This window comes from Betta splendens, chromosome 9 (assembly GCF_900634795.4).
Source record: "Betta splendens chromosome 9, fBetSpl5.4, whole genome shotgun sequence".
Lineage (NCBI taxonomy): Eukaryota > Metazoa > Chordata > Actinopteri > Anabantiformes > Osphronemidae > Betta > Betta splendens.
The window spans coordinates 20,803,764-20,822,048 of record NC_040889.2 but is presented as its reverse complement, the minus strand read 5'-3'; the positions used below and the strand labels follow the sequence as shown (position 1 = coordinate 20,822,048).

General features: G+C 45.3%; 1 protein-coding gene across 2 annotated transcripts; it reads right to left on the bottom strand.

Annotated features, from left to right (window-relative positions):
• Positions 1-1,562: 1,562 nt before the first annotated feature.
• On the bottom strand, positions 1,563-18,085 carry epg5 (ectopic P-granules autophagy protein 5 homolog (C. elegans)). Of its 2 annotated transcripts, none has more exons than XM_029162704.3 (46): positions 17,932-18,085; positions 17,392-17,517; positions 16,520-17,176; positions 15,903-16,163; positions 15,597-15,795; positions 15,372-15,508; positions 15,160-15,267; positions 15,010-15,083; positions 14,777-14,885; positions 14,514-14,628; positions 14,289-14,439; positions 14,023-14,184; positions 13,774-13,931; positions 13,500-13,651; positions 13,174-13,314; positions 12,922-13,083; positions 12,726-12,848; positions 12,361-12,623; positions 12,132-12,272; positions 11,874-12,018; positions 11,571-11,768; positions 11,228-11,335; positions 11,012-11,134; positions 10,693-10,859; positions 10,373-10,609; positions 10,154-10,277; positions 9,896-10,040; positions 9,522-9,693; positions 9,275-9,437; positions 9,047-9,189; positions 8,775-8,931; positions 8,207-8,401; positions 7,904-8,117; positions 7,320-7,507; positions 6,973-7,180; positions 6,789-6,864; positions 6,314-6,417; positions 6,063-6,238; positions 5,467-5,691; positions 5,171-5,380; positions 4,305-4,449; positions 3,973-4,215; positions 3,640-3,853; positions 3,319-3,537; positions 3,103-3,217; positions 1,563-3,014 (listed from the first exon to the last, which is right to left on the bottom strand). In XM_029162704.3, exons 2-46 carry the CDS (start codon positions 17,443-17,445, stop codon positions 2,826-2,828), a joined length of 7,770 nt encoding a protein of 2,589 aa, XP_029018537.1. In that variant the 5' UTR covers positions 17,446-17,517; positions 17,932-18,085; the 3' UTR covers positions 1,563-2,825. The 2 variants fall into 2 exon arrangements, with proteins under 2 accessions (XP_029018537.1, XP_055367190.1); XM_055511215.1 differs by having other exon boundaries at positions 17,392-17,565; positions 17,932-18,065.
• Between the last annotated feature and the right edge of the window lie 200 nt (positions 18,086-18,285).

Sequence of the window (18,285 nt, the reverse complement as noted above, 5' to 3'; positions counted from 1 at the left end):
AGAAAGTAGACCAATCCGAAAGGAACCTTTTCTGGAATTCCACACTTTCCTGTGAAGTTCAAGGACCCTGATAATGACTCCTTTAGGAACATCCTCCCTTCAGTATTAGCATTAAAATGTTCTCCATGATTATTTAACAGAAGTCTAAAATGTGCCATTTCAAACAGTATGTTTTTTTCAAAGCTCTTGTACTTTAACTGGTTCGACCCCCATTCATCTCAGAAGTAGCAAAGGCTTCTAAATCACACCAATTCCAACATAAACCAACATTAAACTCACGGGGAAAAAAATCCTGCTTGTTCTCAGTCCAGAGCAGCTCAACCCACCAGCTTCCTAAAAAAATCACATACATGACACCTGACTGAAGGTCTGAGTCATTATTGATGACTTTTAGCGTTAAGAGCACAGGAAAGTACACTCAGCGGGGTGAAGTGTGTGTGTGTGTGTGTGTGTGTGTGTGTGTATGTGTGTGTGAGGGAGAACTAAAGGCTCACTGAGCTTGAGTCATCGCTCCCCACCGTCCTGGTGAGGAGGTGCGAAACGAAGTGGGCGTCTCCACGGAGGAGTCTGTCTGACACACGCAAATAAACACGGCTTGTCGCACACGCGTGCACTTACACACTGAACGAGCGTGCCGTCTCAGGTATGGGAGGGAACGCGCAGACGCATTCCTCGGCCTCCAGCTGAGCGCCGCCGTGTGTGTATTTTGGCAGCAGGGAGGGACTTGGGGCCAACGCAGCTGTCACCAGTGGAGCAACTGGTTGGTGACCACTGACTGACACTGGAGCACCATCAAATCACCCAGTTAAATAATAATAATTTGGGCAAATATCATACAGTAAACTATTGTTACAATCACGCATCACACTGTTTGTTGTGGTGACCGCCGGGAGGTGATCCACGTGCTCTGACGCTGACTGAGCGCCGAAAGAGTCGAGGAACAACTATTCCTGGCCTGATGCTGGGTTTCCATGGTGACACGGGAATCTGCCAGACGAGGATGCGTCTGCCAGGAATCCTGTCTCAGCAACGGCCCCTCTGAGCACGTGTAGACGCGCATGTGCACGTGGGGGGGGGGGTGAGGTAAAGCTAATGCTAAGCGGGAGCATCAGCATCAGCTCTGAAGCCACCCGAGCTGAGAGACGGGAGAACGGGAGGCCGATGAAGCGGCTGGAAACAGCAGATGAGGGGTTTAAGGGCGCACGGCGGAGGTCATCACACAGTGCAGAGGAGGCTGCGATAAGCGGCTGCGAGCACCTCCTTCCCTCTCGTCTCCCTCTCTCAGCCCATCAGCACCCCGTTCTCTCCACCTCCTCTCTTACTTCTACCCTTCCTGTAACCATAGAGACCACTGTTGCCTGAAGTGAGGTTTTCTCCCAGACAGACGTGGCGATATTAGATAAGGACGCTAGATGTGCACACGGCTCGACTTAAAGAAGCCCTCCACAACAATTACTGGGTAAAAGCTCCTTTCAGCCGAGCTCATGTCCTGTACCTTCACACAGACGCAGAGGACCACTCGATGCGGATGCCAGTTAATGACTCATGATATACATAACAGCCTTCTTACACAAGAAACCTTTAATATCAGTCTTTCGATTCAGAGTTATACACAGATTGCAGGGTAGAGTGTTATTGCAGAGGCTGCACTGTATTGTGTCTGTCCTGCATTTAAGACACAAGGTTCCAGATTCAACGGGCGACATCAGCAGGGAGGCATTCAGTTCTCTTTACTGATCGCATATCCGGGCTCTGTCTCATCTTTTCTCCGGCAGCCCCACGGACCCATTCCTGATCACTGACTCATAAGAACGAAATGCCTTTGACATTAGCAGTCACAACATGACACAGGCAATAAGGCGAGCTTCAGGCTGCCGAAGTGCAGCGCGCTTATTATTACGGAGATGGCACCGAGCAACACGAGTGGTGAACTAACAAGGATGATGGGAAAGAGGACTTGGATGTACAGTACCAGTGTGGAGGTGTGATGCGTCTGACTCGCAGTGTGCCTTTACCCTTAAATGACCACACATCATCATCTGAGTGTATGCAGACATGTTAAATACCAGCTGCAGCAGCATTACATCCGTTCAGTGAAACCAGCATCGGTCCTTTGTATTACAGAGCCCAGCTGTTAGTCATGTGGCACCATGTAAACACACACTGTACTTAATAGGGGAACATGACACAGGCCCACTACTTGGTCAAAACGGTTTAAGTAGATGAGCACATGAAACTAACATCTCTTTGGCAGAAACAAGGAAAGCACTTTTGGCTTAACATGAACATAATACTGTCTAAACATGATGAATTCTTACAGGACAGACCTGTACTGTATATGTGTACAATGTTGATTCAGGCAATAAACCCCCGGTTTCCTAGCATTTCCTCCTCATTATAAGAAGATACAACTTGAATTATAAACCCATGAGACTCGTCCACCGCTTTCTTGAAATCACTTATGGTTCATTTTACTTTTATCCACACCTGAAGAATTCTGATTCATGAATTCCACTTCAATAAATATGTGCAACATCGTCTCTAATCAAGAATAGGACAAATTGCGGATAATCAATAGGCTAGTTATATAAAAAGCAAGAAGGCATGGGGGGAAAAAATGAAAGTGCAGGAAAAGGTCAGAAATGAGGGTGAGAATGTTCCTTTTGACTGGTTTTATGATCCTATTCAAAGGTGTTTTTCCTCAAATTCACAGCGACCAATGATAAACAATCTCTTTCTGTCACTCGTCAGAAACACTGTTCTCCTTGGACAAGTTTGTGCTCCAGTAAGAAATGTCTGCACAGAACAGACATGGACAGGTCAAGTCACTGTTCACGGGTAAAGTGTAGGTATCTGAGATCGGGGTACAGCAGGTTAAACAGCAGGGCGAGAAGTCGAGGTGCGTCTCTGAGACAGTGTCCTGGGTAACGGATGAACTGCACGGCCTTATTTACAGAGTCCTCCAACTCGACGTACTGCTTACTGCTGGGCATGGCCTCCAACGCTCCCAACATCTGCATCCACAGGAAAACAGAAAAAACAGGTTATTTTTAGGAGGTAATTGCAGACTAGAAAGCGTTTTTTGCAGTTCATGTTGCTTACTTGCTGTGCTTTAACAGAAAGCTGCAAATCACTGGTGGGTTGCAGTCGAAGCTCCGCCTCCGATGGTATCTGGACTGACAGAAACGCTGCCAGACTGCGTACCACCACTCGGAACCTAAACACATGACATATGCACATCAGCTGCTTTGACCACAAAGCTGAATGGATATTTTCTACAGGTATATTGATTTTCTAATCAAATGCATGTGACCCTACCTATTGGAAACAGGAGACCTCTTCCCCAGGCCTATAGCCCCCAGCAGTCCAGAGTTCAGCCTCTCTTCTCCCAGCTGAAGCAGCCTGGTTTGCAGCTTCAGCAGACTCCTGACAACCACAGACACTTCTGTCTGGCCCGCCTGTGGCTGCAGCTGCTCTGCTGACAGATCCAGTGCTTTGTGCCACCAAAGAAACAGCTTGGCTTCATCACCTGGACCACTGCACACACAAGAGCGTGGATCCTGGTTGACACTAATAACTCTGCAACTTATCATACTTCACCTGATGACTATAAAACAGGAAAATGTCAAAGGGCCAAACCTGGGGAAGACCTCTTTGGTCCATTCGGTTATTAGACCCAGCGTCTTCAGTTCATTTACTGCTGTGCTTTCAGTGTGGAGGCGTTGCAGAATGACAGCGTAGAGCGTCAGGAAGCTGCCTCCTGATTGGCTCTCAGAAAGAAAATCCTCCATTGTGAGCTCGGGCACCTGTAGTGATGCCAACACAGGACTCCAGTTTACAGGTTCCTCCTCAGCTAAACAAAGAGGAACAAAACGACAAGCTTACAGGAACACTTTCAACAAGCTGAGAGTCCCACATCAATAAAATAAAGCATTTGTAATCCTCAGTTTCATATTGTGCGGATTTGCTCACCATGGCTGAAGTATGCGGTGATGCACGCCTCCATGATGCGTGTCATATGTCGCACGGACGCCAGACAGCGGGAGCAGGCGGTGAGCAGGGGTAGAATGGGAAAGCCCCTCCCCTTCCTGTCTAACCAGGTGATGACGTGAGCAGCCAGCGCCTCGCCGGTGGACACGCCCACCCCGTTGAGCAAACCCAGAGCGTGGCTGAAGAGGCTGCAGAACGCCATGTGCCTCTGCTCCAACTCCGTCTCTGGAGAGGATTCCATAGACCACAAACCGTGCAGCAATAATCATTTAAGGGTGGCGATGGGGTTAACGCTGACGGCGAAGGCAACTGACCTGGTGGGTTGAACGTGACAACGCTCTCCAGAAGAGATTCCAGCTGATCCGACAGGTCTCTGAGGTTGATGCTGCCTCCTTGTTCCAGAGTCACCAGAGACTGCACACACCAGCACACATACACCCCGGCCTTCATTGTCTCCTCCTATTAGACGGAAAGTAAGATTTGGGTTAATGCCATAAACGGATATACATAGATTCGGAATGTTGTACAACACAAGACAAGGCAAACAGATTGGTATATTAATGGAATATATGCCAGCGATTTCTAGGAATGAAGTTGTGAAACGGAAAGAGGAAACCCACTGATGCATCTTGGAGCAGTTCTCTGTAATGTTTTAGTGAACTGGATAAAACTTGCCAATATTTATCTACTTTGGACCAACATCAAGTAGTTCATAAAAAAAAAAAAAATCTTTCTGTTGCTCTGCATTAACAGCACAAGGAATTAGGTGTTACATTCATGTAATTTGGCTGCGCTAACGGGGCTGGCAACGACAGCTGAATTGTTTAGGTGTAACTGGAAAGCAGATATTTCAGGCCTCCCACCGTTACACGCGCCCTGTCTTCATGAGGCAGTGGAGGGCACTCACCGTTTCTGATATGATCGAACACATGAAGACACAAGATGAATTTACTGTTCATGCAGAATCATGCAATTTGTTCCTAATTACTTATCACCTTAACTCTAAATCATGAGTGAAGCTAATGTTTATGGAATACACACAGGACTCTGGAAGGTTTAGAGCGCCTTTAAGTGAATGTATTTTAGCTATAATCCAGTCAAGAGGAGTCTTAAGAGGTTTATGATGCATTAATGAATCAGAGTTTTAATATTAGAGGCAAACAGCTCTGTGTTGTCTCACCTGGTGTGGAGTTTCATTGGGGCGCGGGTGAAGCCCAGCAGCACTACGCAGTGATTTCAGTAGCAGCTGAGGTGCAGAATCAGCACTGAGCAATAAGGAGGGAGGGTAGTGGGTGCCAACATAACCCAGTATGCCCTGGTATGAGGACTGGTGCAGGTGATGCCAGGGCAGAGAGGTGGACTGCACCAACAGACTCAGCAGAGGGGAGTCCTGTGAGTACGAGAAGAATCAAATTAAAGATGAATAAAGACTTGGGATCGATAAGGGCTGAACCTCAAAAAACACTCTGGACTCACCTGCTGACTCAGGAGTTTTTCCTCCTTTGCCAGAAAGACTAGCATGTACAAGAGATAGACCAACATGGTCTGTGACTCCTTCTGAGTCACCACATGTGTTAGAGTGGGATATGTCATAGATGTGGAAGGTGTTTGTAAGTGGTCACTTAGGACGCTGACCCAGTTCACTTCACATAACACCTCTCCCAGAAACAGGAAGCAGCTCTTGGGGCTTCCTCGCTCCACCTGGAAAAACAGGAATGTGAGAAATGCCAGAGCCAAACATGAACATACTCAACTTATTCACTATATTTCTTATTATTTCCACAGATTATTTCCACAGTACATTTTACTACTCCTTTATTTGATCTTCACATTTAAGGCTACATAAATGATACCGTCTTCTAGAATTAAATCATGATGTTCCAACTACAAACCAGAAAAGATAATTGGCTAAAATTTGATCATAAAGCTTCTAAATTTGGGTTGTGAAAGTCAGGAAGCCTTTTTCCAAGATCAGATTATAATTATGTTAAGTCTGACTAATGACTGTGAGTGAGGTTTTAAATTACAATCCTCTGGTTCATTTACGTCTAGTGTACGGTAGGATGTCTCACACTGAAGAGCTGCTCCATGAGCTGCGTGTCAGGATGCAGGTGTCTCCAAGGCAGGCTGCGGAGGTGTGTGTGGTACAGGTAAAGAAGGTACTCAGGTGTGCGGGGAGATGTGCAGCTCTCGCAGTACTGCATCGTACACAGCCACAGAGCCCCCCTCTGACCCGGGAGCAGACGGTCTGCAGCCAGACACATGTCATCAGGTACATCGTCATGACTCCACACAAGGGCGCCACAGGACTGCTGAGACCCACCTTTGAACTTGTGGTGCAGCGTGTCGGTGAGCTGAGCGTAGAGAGCGACCATGCATCCTGCCGCAGCGGCATCGGTCTCCAGCCACGGGTAACACTTGAAGTTACTGAGATAACAAACACTGATATTGACGTTTCCTTTGCTTCCCTTCTTTTTCCTGTCTCATTAACAGCAACAGCCAGACAATCACATAATATGTCAAGGCTGCTAGAAAAGTAAACAACGTCTGTGTGCTTTTCTTTCTGAGCAGTTTTAAATGTTGTTGTAAAAAGACTCTCTCACTGTGTGTCTGGTTAAGTAATACAAAAAAGTAATACAACTACTATTAAAATCATCTGCTTGTCACCTGATGGCGTGGATTACAAAACACTGCCCTCTCTGGAATCACTGATCACTGTTAATCTGTTTCACACCTGCCTCACTGACATCCTGTCTCCTCCATCTGAAGCCTAAGATCTGATAATGTGCCACACTTACCCGCCGTCTTCGGTGTCCAAAGGAAAGATCCAAGGCTTAAATAGCTTCACAATGTTACTGTGAAGATCCTGCAGAGCTGTGAGAGTGCAAAGTCATTAGTCATTCATAACCACAGATAAGAACAAATGATGAGCACACATCAAAAGGCAGACAATCCGAATGATCGCATCACATTTTCAGTTACCTTTAATCATTTTACTGCTGCCCACTGACTCTCTGGCACAAATGCTGAGCTGCACGTTGATAAGGCAACCGATTAAATGTTCCCAGAAGGACACAACCTCGCTGATGTAAGGAGTCCAGGCAGAGTAGAGGCCGAAGCTGCGCAGGTCTTGGTTACTGACACGACTTCGTAGGAAGTAATCACTGAGCCAATCAACTGTCTCTTCCACCTGTTAGCAACCAATCAAACACCACAGCATCACACAAGTGTATTAAAAGAGACAATATGGGATTTTTAAAACGTCTGTTCATATTACATGATGCAACTCGTAGCGGTTGGAGTCTAACGTCATCATCAGCGTTCCTTACCTGCTGAGGGGAGAGGCTGATGGAGGATCTGTAGGGAGAGGCGTGGGGTCCGACAACACGGCAGGGGACGTCAGAGGCGCTGGTGGTTTGCTCAGCTTTGCTTTTAGTGCTGCGCGATGGAGGTAAACAGCCCAGCACCCGCAGAGTCACCTTCCAGCACTCTGGACTCAGTAACTGGTTTGATGAGCCTGGCGAGGTTGTACAATAAACACCTAAACTCAGTATTTCTGACGCACAATACCACATCAGCATTTCAATAGTTCGCAGACTGAAGTAATGATTCATCTATATTTAACAGTGTTCATTAATTAATTTAGTGTTGTGTTGGTGGGAAGATGAGTGGGAGGCATTCTTTCAGGCATGAATGTGTTTTCTCTGAATCACATGGATGGGGAACATGAGGACTTTTTGAAGTGGTTCTTTGAAACTGAAAAGAAAAGCTGCTTTTACAGTAAATGTCATCCTCGAACAATTCACTGCAACTGGTCTGGAGGTAGTCTGGAGGTAGATTTAAGGTGAAGGTACTTCAACAGTTTGTATCAGGACCCACACACACACACAAACAAACAAACACACAGCCTTACTGGTCATGAGGTGACGCAGGCAGTCACTGTAGTGGTCAGGGAAATGGTGGCGTAAGAGCCAGGTCCAGTGTTTGGTGAAAAGGTGAAAAGGCATGAGGAGTTCAGGCTCTGGGTCTCTGCCGCAGACACATAGAGCTTCATGGATAAACTCCAGCAGACGGGTTCTCTCCGAAAACACAGGATGGGCTTCATTTAGCCATTGAGATAAATCAAACTGCAGGGAGACACAAATACACATGATGCAACTGGCGTGCTAGGACTATATGCTGCAATTTAATGTTTTGCATTTGTGTTGGAACTCACCTTAGTGAGCAGCATGAAGATGACATCAGCGCTGTCCAGGCTGAGGGACTTCACCACGTCCTGGTAGAGGAAGACAAGCTGACTTGGTGCCGCGTTGGGGGTGAAGAACGGAGAGATGAGAGGGCAAAGACGGCTCTGCTCCAGGATGGTCTTCAGAACATGACCACACTCCTCTGCATTGCCCTGGATAAACACCTAGACACAGCACATCAGGTGGAATAATGCTCACTTGAATGAATTATGTGCACAAAGCTCCCTGTATTCACAGTAGTGCCCTGTTTGTGCCCCTGCCGTTTCTGCTTAGCAGGAGACCGACCCTGTTTGCTTTATCATCTGTCCTCACATGTCTATGTACACATTCATACACTGCAACAGATACAGAATAATATGCAGATGCTCAGATACTGATATTGTTGTGTGTACATTATGGACCTTCAAAAAGTAACAAACAAAGCTAAATAAAGCTTAGGATAAATGACTTGATTATATATATATATATATATATATATATATATATATATATATATAAATATGATGTGTCAGTATGTTTGCATGGGTGTGTGCACACCTGTCCCAGGATCTCCACACACGAGGAGAAGTACTGGCGGGTTGGCGGGTGTCGCAGTGTGTCCTCACAAACAAATGAGACCACCTGGTAAAAGGCTGACACGCCAACTTGCTGCACAGCTGGCGATTTCTGTGCCTTGTAGATGTTCACCAGAGACCTGAGCACACGCATGGTTCAAGACAAGTAACTGTTTTCATCATCAGTCTTTTTTTGAATGCACATATTTTTAACAGTAAGTGAGTAGCTTTCTTTGGCAGTCTGTTAATACTGACGTGATGAAGTTCTCAGTGTGGACAGCAGCCTGTGCCAAGCTTTGAGACGGCGGCGCCATGGCGTCAGATTGGAGCTTCTTGATGTCCCTGCGCAGCGACGCTATCTGAGTCTGCACTGCCTCCTGTCTCTGGACACGCTCACACTGCAAGGTAACACGAAAATGAAACTCATCAGAGTAATGGTAAATGTCGGGAAAGCTGACTCGTTTACACTTTTAGTTTTCGCACTGTGACTGTGATGTTTGCAGGTCCCTGGCACGGCTGCCCTCCCTTCCCTTTACACTCCAGGGCCATAGAGACTTGCTCAGGTTGGTTTTTATACAACAAAGGAAGACTCTCTAGCAGCTCCTGCTCCATTGCCACCTGCTGGGCCTCACGTGCCACTGCAATCCTGCCATTGTGAAACAAGAATGTGAGTGTTGTAGTTAATGTAGGCTTCTGTGCACTAGGTACCACCGATGCTTGCCTGACATACCTGGCCTGGTCTTGCAGAATGCTGAGGTCCTGCAGAAGCAGTTCAGCAGCAGCTTTAGAGTCAGTGAGGCAGGCTGTGGGGACCTCAGCCACAGGAGCCTTCTGCTGTTGCAGCTCTGGAGCTGGATGAGGAACTGGATGCTTCTGCAAGCTGGACAGGATACGTGCCCTCGCTGCACACAGAGACCCATCAGGCACAACTACCTAACTAATGAAGACTGAATCTACATGTACAGAGTATGAAATTCAAATTTATACGATTTAAATACTTGATGTTTGTATGCTCAGTCTCTTTGCAATAGTTTCACATTTTTCACTACATAAAGTATCTGGTGTAGTGAGACTTGTTTGTGAGTAACAATGTGCGCTCTGTACCATTGCTAGGGCTGGTGCAATCGGTGAAGCCGGGAGTTTGTTTGTGCAAGAAGGTGGGCTCACTCTGCACCTTCTCCCACAGAGACAAGACCTCCCTCTCATCATACTGCAGACGCTCCTGGTCAACATACTCCAGCCACAGCTCCTACAAGTAAACACAAAATAAAATGCATCAATAACCTAATACAGTGCAAAACAAATTAAAAAACAACTAACGTTACAACATCTAAGGCCAAACTGAGTGAAAATAAAAAGCACCTCTTGCCGCTGCATAACCTGAGCAAGTCTGTGTGGCTCGTACTCTGGAGGGAGAGAGGGAAGGTACACTTCTTGTTTCTGCAGAGTCTCGTCGTCCATCCAGATTGCAAACACACCAAACAATCTGTAGGTCACCAATTATCTCAGAGTTGTCCACACAATGATGACTACTATCTGCTGAGGAATACGCAGGAATGCACACGTTCAACACACGCCTACCTGACCAACTCTGTGTGGAGCTTAGGAGAGGTGAGGTAAGCAGGAGTGGGACCGTCCTGGCTTTCGTCAACCTGGCTGTCTGGTGTCGGTGTGCGTGGTGGGGGTACCCTGAGGGCCTGACTAGCAGCATGGTGGAAGTCAGACACATCTTGAATTCTCTGTCTCAGATTTCTAAGTATAGCAGCCTGAGATGAAGTCAGAAAGAACCTTCGTCCAATACATCCTCCTGCAGCCAGTCTGGTGGACAGCAAACACAACTAAATGTGGGATACTGTCTTCTGAATCCTTTAGCTGAGAATAGAAACATTTGTGCAGCCTACCCATACTCAGGCCCAGGCTGCCTGAGATAGAGCTGAAGGAACTTCTGCCACACCAGAGGAAGTAGTGGATGATCAGGGGGAGTGGCCAAGGCCTGACAAGCCCAGCGATACACCTGCAGCCGCTGTAGGGACGGGGCTACTGGTAACTTCAACCTCTGCTGCACCTTCTGGCTCACACATACAAACACGCACACGCAGAGTTAGACTTACCAACTTAAACTTATTTGCATGTCATTGCCCTTTAAACCATTAGTTCTGTTTTTCCATTCCAACATAGATAATGTACAACTTTGTGTATACAGTATAACTGTGGGTATACCTTTAGGGCTTGTTCTGGGGAGATATTCATCTCCGACAGGAGCTCATGTTCAACACAGCGTCTCAGCTGAGAATCTTCCTCAAACACTCCCTCCATATTAAGCACAAGCCAGGCAAACCAAACCTGCAAAACAAACACCACCTTTCTGTCAAGTGGACTGCAAACTTTACTACTGTGATGAACACTTCATAATGTTTATGCCTTGGGGATCCTTACCTCCAAACTAAGTGATTGGCCCTCGATGAAAGAGGGTGTGGCATTGCCAGCAATCCAACCAACCAGAGAGGAGAGCAGACCTCGATCTCCATGGTAACCTAATGCATTCTACATATAGTATAGAAATAGAGGAAAAATATATATAGTTGTTTTTGTTTTGATTAATATTGACTTCCTCCAGTTGTCATGACAAAAAAAACACGACTATAACATATAATACATGACCCACAAATTAAATACTGACATAATATTTATCTTCACAAGGCCACTGCAGAGAGGTAACAGTGCCAGAGACGGTGTGAGAGTTCCTTCATTATGCAAACCTCAGACACAGTAAAAATACCTTATGCTGCTGGTACAGGAGCTTCTGCACACATTCCTCCTGGTGGTGTGTGAATGCAGCACAGCAGATCTGATCCATGAGGAACAGGACCGTTTTGTCTCTGTACCAGAGATTCTGCTGAGTCAGAATTCCCACCCAAAACTCTAGAACTGCTGCAATTCCAACGCGACCAGGCTTTGAACTCTCTACTATGTGACTCTGGAAGATAAAACACATTTACTGTATTTATGATCTTTAATTTGATATCTATTATTTTGATATCTAATACATACTTGTTTATAACAAAATATTTTTGGGACAAACCTGAATTACACTGTTCAGCAGTCGGACATTGTCACCATAGATGGTTCCTGTAAGCAGTGGTGCAACCCGGTGAGTGACCTGCTGTGTCACACCCTGAGGACACACACTGTCGTACTGCAAGAATAACTGGATACAATTCACAAATCTGGCATAAACAGAAAGAGGGACGACATTTAGTGTTGCGTTAGCCAGTTACTGCTATAATAAGCATCTATCTAGTTGTTCTGATGATTTGTGCCAATAATACAACTTTCTTACTGAGAGTTCTTGAGCAGGTAGAAGCTCAGAGGGTAGGTTGGCGGCAGGATGTTATCCAGCAGATGCACGGCTGCTCTCAGGTGATAAGACTGAATCAGATTCTTCAACAATCCGACTCCATCAGTACAAAAATGTTCCAGGCTAGTAAACGACACGCATAAAAAGTGATTAACCAAGCGCAACCAAGCACCCGCTTTCGGTAGGGTCTAGCCTAATTGTGAGTACAAACCTGTGTCCGACTTGTGTCATGGCTATAGACAGGTAGCATCCAATGGGGATGCCCGCTTTTACAGCCCTGAGAACAGAGTGCATGCTGGGAGAATGTGTGAGTTCTGGAGGTGGATTGGATGCCAAAGCTGGGACTGACCATGCCCCTTTAGGGTTTTGGGCATTGACATGGAGTTTCAGCCTTAGCAACAGTTGCCATGCCCATTGGCTAAAGGATGCTTCAGGAGAAACGCCCAAACGAAGGACGCTGGCAAGGTAAGACACCTGAGAGCGAGAAACAGCACACACATGGAGGACCAGAAAGGTCATGTTGGATGTTGCCAATGAAGATACACCAGCTGTCTGCAGCCAACTGGCGGACGTTACCTGTTTGATTCCCTCCGATATGAGGCCACTATATGGTTTGTCAGTAAGGTACTTCTGATAGGCTTCAGCCACCAGCAGGGCCACTTCATTGTGAAGAGATGAAGACAGGGCTAAAGAGCCCGTCTGCAAGAGAAAACAAACTCACAACTGTGGTCTAGATACTCAGAATTACAAGTTTTGATGCAACCGCTACTACCTGTGTGTAACCCCAGTTCAGACCCTCAAGAATAACACAGGCCAGCCGGTTCTCCACAGCAGAAAGTGGATGCTGCAGCAGCCAGGCCCCAATTACACATATTTCCTCTGGCCGCGGCTGCCACAGATTAAGTGGAAGTTCTTTACACAGGTACAGAGCAACCTAAAATACAAAGAGAGCAATAAACACATGACTGTGGCATTTACCAAATTATATATGTAACTACCTAATAATCAAGTTAGTAGTACCAACCATTCCTACAGTTTGTATGGTTTCTCTCAGTTTCTCCAAGAGCACAGATATTACATAGGGATGGGCTGTTGCTATGGCAGCCAGCAACTCCCTCCCTACCTTAGAGTAGGTTTCTCTGGTAGATACACTAACATAAGACACCTGAAATGAAAGAAAAGAGTCCATGAGCAAGGTAGGTAGTACCTTTGTGTCTTCTGAACAAAATAATTCCTTACTAGAACTAAGGTTTTTAGTTTTCTTTATTATAATTTACTTTAAATAATCTACATGAAATAAATGATATACAGACTACACTGTTTACTGCTCTTGTTCTATTCTTCCCATACCTGGTAAATCAGCAGCGCTATAGTGGTGATAAAGGCTGGGTCAGAGTGCTGAGTGGGTGTGGCCATGTGAGCAAGCGCAGTGAGGAGGGAGATGCCATCAGAGCTGTTCACCTCACACAGCCATTGCTCAAATCTCTGCTGGAGCTCGGGGTCTGTGGTAGAGAAAAGAACTACAGCGATAAGTGCAGAACACACAGCCCTTGATGTAATGATTAAAAGGTTGGGTTTGAAACATAAGACTTGGTGTACAGTAGGTAAAGTGCGTCTACTTTACCTTTGAGGGCCTGAATGCAGATGTGTGTGTCACTGGCAGCGCTGAGTGTTTCGAGTCCTTCTGTCTCTGCACACTGCATTATATAAAGGACTCTCCACAGCATAGAACTGGACAGAGTCCCATAAGGCATCTCAGACATAAACAACCAAATGCCCAGTCTGTGAGAGGAATTACCCCAAAAGAAATATAATTAAGGTAAATAAATAAATTATTTGCGGTTGCAACCTAAACCTCCAATACATTTATTACCTTTTGTTTCTGAGTACATGTAAAACTGCTCTGAGGAAGAGATGGTCATATTCCAGTTGTAGTTTGTCTAAAGACAGGGTGTGTACTTGTCCACTGGATCCAGGTGCAACATTCACACTTACGTACTGGGCCCAGTGATCACTGACATAGCAAACAGTCATTCTGTAAGGACAGACAGTCAAGAAATGTTGTTATATGTAGCTGTGCATTGTGTAATCATTTTATAACATGATATAAATATCTTGGACACATTTTGCTGGACCAACCGTATGATGTGTCCGATTCGTTTGACTAGCTGTCTGTATCGCGCTCTGTTGTAGGTTTGTAGGCCGAGAGCGAGAATTTCAATGAGTGACGAAGCAAAAGCAAAGACACGCATCATCTTCTGACTGGAGCAGGACTTGGATTCATACACACCTGGAAACAAAGTGGTTGGTCAATCTCAGAAGGGCCACACAACTACAGGTAGAAAGACGGACAAGATGACTCACCGTCCTTGCTCATCCCCAGCATGTTTGAGTATAGCTGCTGAAATGGGAACTGGGTCAGCATTAAGATCAGATCCTCCTCACACAGCAGCAACCAGCTGCTCTCTGGGTCTTCATCCTAAAGACACAAAAGCAACATGGAGTTAGAGGTTAGGTGTAAAAAGTCATGAAAGACTTATTAACTCTTGCTTAAACTGCACACATGTATGACCGTTTACTGCACATTGGTTAATCTCAAAATGCAACCATGGTCTCCCTACACTCACCTCCTCTCCTCCTTCATCCACTAATGTCCAGTTGCCAGACTCTGGTCCAGAGGCTGCTGAGCTCTGGCTCTCACATGGTTTCATATGGCTCAGAAACTCTGCACGGTGCCTGGGTGGAAGGAAGTTACTAGTTAATAGTATGAGGTTATTATTTTACTATACACAGAAAAAAAACTGCGTACATACATTAAATCAGTTAATAGGAAAGGCTGACTGTGTGCTCTCGTATTTACCTGGCAGGTAACATTAGGATGGTCAAAGCTTGCATAAAGTGCTGCACCCCACCTGCATTTCCCCATATTTGAATCTAAAAATTCAAGAAGAAAGCTCTCGTTATGTGTTTGCACAACCCTTGACATGACAATTCTAAATTAAACACTCACCTGTAGAAATGGTGCAGCCCACTTTCCAACCCCTGCAGGGCAGCACAGAAGATGGCACAGCAGGAATAGATGTTCTCCTGATCCTCCCACATGCAGAAGGATTGCCACCTGGAGAGAAAGCCAGGATGACATGACAAAAAACACCAAAAGTACCTTGTCCAGTGGAATATGAAAATTTAAAAAGATGCTCAGATGCCTGAATGTTTGTATACCAATCTCTCCAGCCAGTGATGGATGTCAGTTTGGAACTGTGCATCATCCAAGACTCTTCGTGTAAAACTAAACAGGACACTGATGGCCTCTTTCAAGGGTTGCAAAGAACAAGGCTGTGAGCTACTGCCAGAACAATCTGAAAACAAGATATGAACGATATAAAGATAAGGGTATATAAACATGCAAGAGTATTATCTCAGGAGGCACAGTTTTTAAAGTCTCACCTTTCAGCAGGCGATACAAATATGATTCCACCTGAAGGCGTGACAGCAGAGCAGTGTATGCATGTAGTGCTACCTTCTGATGGAGAAGCTCACTGCGAGCCTCAAACAGCCTGTTTAGCTCAGCCAACACACTCTGACTAAAATCTGCCTGCTGGAAGCGATGGTATCCACACACCTTAGACTGGTCTGCACATACCCCCTGTGAGGACAGAAATTATATTAAAAGTGTTCATCAAAGTAACAGCAACACAAAATCATGTCAGTGTTTTTTGTGGTTACTGATCCCCGAAAGAGAAAAAATAAAACCTGAAGTGTAAGCTGCTCATCTCTGAAGCACCAGAGCCGATTCTGTGCGCTCTTGCAGTCAGAAGACTGCGTGTGTAGCTGTGTGTGCGACTGGGTCAGCTGTCTGCGGCAGCGCCAGTAATTCTGCAGGAGTTCAGTAAGTTCATGGTTGTCCTGCCGGGCCAGGGCACAAAACTGGGCTGCACACACTTCAACGCCCTCTAACCAAGCTTGCAAACCTCCACTTGGCTCCCAGACATTAAGCTGTTCCAGTGAGAATGGCTGCAGGAAGCAAAACAGTAAGTGTTGGTATCTGACTGTGGGAAATATTAAAAATACTGCAACATTATTATTTATGTAATAAAATATGTATGTATACGGATACTGATAAACTAAAAAAAAACAATACATAAATTTAATCAATACTATTACAAAGCAATATTCTATTTTATTATTTGGTAATATTAATATTTAATTGATAAAAATCGGTTCTAAAAGCAAATATGCATGTTGTTATATTAAAATTACGTACGTGTCACTTCAACTATGTAGTGCTCTCACATTTGAACGATTAAAAAACTGCACTCTCATATTTGTTACTCACCCTAATAGTAGTATGTGTTTAGGATTGAGATTACCTGAATTTCTGGAGCCATTTGATGTATCTCTGGGTAGAGTTTGCTTGTGGGTAGTTCAGCTACAGACCTCAGGGGCTGACAACTTAAAGGGGAAGATTCCTGCTCAGGAAGTGCCAACACTGCAGGTCCTTTTGCACCATTTTTAACAGCTTCATCACTGAGCTGTATCACAGGGCCCTCCTCCAATGTGGGAAGCGATGGGTACAGCAAAGGGGCACTCGAGGCATTGAGGATTTCAAACTGTGTTGAATTAGTCCATGATTGTGTAACTCTGGCAGCATCCGTGATGTTCGGTGCAATGAGCTCAGCTGAGCTCTGAGCTGCTACTCCATGATGCTCCTCTTCCTCATTTTTTGACTCAGTCAAATGCTCTGTAGTCTGTGATGTTTGCGTCGACAAATGGAGAGTTGGCTGTAAAATACTAGTTACACCAGATGTCGATAAATCCTGAGATGGGGAGGCCGGTTTCTCAGAGAACTGATCGATTGGCTGTGTTGTTGTCTCAAGGGTTTCAACAGGGTTTTTCTGCTCCTCCTCCAGTTCCTGATACGGCAGACTAAGGGGGATGTCAGTGAAGCCAGAGGCCTCCTCGAAAACATCAGAGGATGCTGTGGGTCTTTTTTCTTCTTCTTTTGTCTGCTTCGGTTTCCGGGACAGCTAAAATGCAAAATGAGGTTTAACCAAAGAGCAAAAATTCTTTCTTAATAATTTTCTATATGTGACTGAGTGTGTGACTGGAGAGCAAACATTACACTCAGTGTTGTGAAAACAAAAAACACTGTCTCAGCATAATGTGGCAAGGACTGAGACTGGACTTCAAAAAGAAAGAGCAGACTACTAATAAACGACTGACAGGGACTTGGTTTAATCACCTGGGATTTTGCGCTGGTTTTTGTCTTGGTTTTCTTTGGCCGTGCAGCCTCCATCTTTACAGTCAGCACACCTCAGCTTTGTCCACAACTTATACCACGCAGGCATAAAGCTGACGGCTGTGTCCCCTGAAGGAAACAATGCGCTGAAAACGATCAGTCTTCATACAATATGTGCTGTACATGAACACAAATAGCAACCATTAGCTGCAATAGCCAGCGAGTTCTGTTCTGTGATAAGCAGCTACTGGCTGACTATGTCACCCAGATAAACAGAGCCTGGTGGTAAACAGACCCTCTAGTATGGACAATTGAGGAAGGTCGGTGACGGATAATAGCAACGTAACAACTGGAATATATGACACAAAAAATGTACAGGAAATACACGTTTGATTAAAAAAAATGATAATAAACTCTACTTAGCGATACAATAGAAAGGTTCCAACGAAGATGAGCTAACGATTAGCATTTAGCCTGCTGCAATGTTTTTCTAGTCAAATATAGATTCTCTGGCGTCTCTATGTGTTTTGTAATGTTACTCACATTATGAAGACCTCAAGCCGACTTGGCGAGTGACATGCGACTGTAGCCGCGTCCCATGGTTAGCTGTCATTTGTTTTGTTTTGTTTCTTCCAGGAACTCCGCTATCACAATCTCTGGTCACGTGACTCCCCTCCACCTCTCTACGGAAAGCCACTGAGGCCAAACCGAGCCACGGTCTGTCCGATAATGTTTGGTGCACCATTTACTAATATTTTATACAGATATTGATTTTTACACCCCGCTAAAACAAACAAACGTTAGATTGACGGAGGATATAATTTTTTTCCTTCTCAAGCAAAAGATTTTAACCTGTCAGCAAATTTTCCCTACTGAAAAAAATTACTGCCAAATGTT

Coding starts and splice junctions, on each gene's coding strand:
- epg5 (XM_029162704.3), bottom strand. CDS start 17,445: ATGGAGGCTGCACGGCCAAAGAAAACCAAGACAAAAACCAGCGCAAAA. Junction 8,118..8,206: donor TCTTCATGCTGCTCACTAAG/GTGAGTTCCAAC, acceptor GTCTCCCTGCAG/TTTGATTTATCTCAATGGCT. Junction 7,181..7,319: donor TCAGCCTCTCCCCTCAGCAG/GTAAGGAACGCT, acceptor GGTTGCTAACAG/GTGGAAGAGACAGTTGATTG.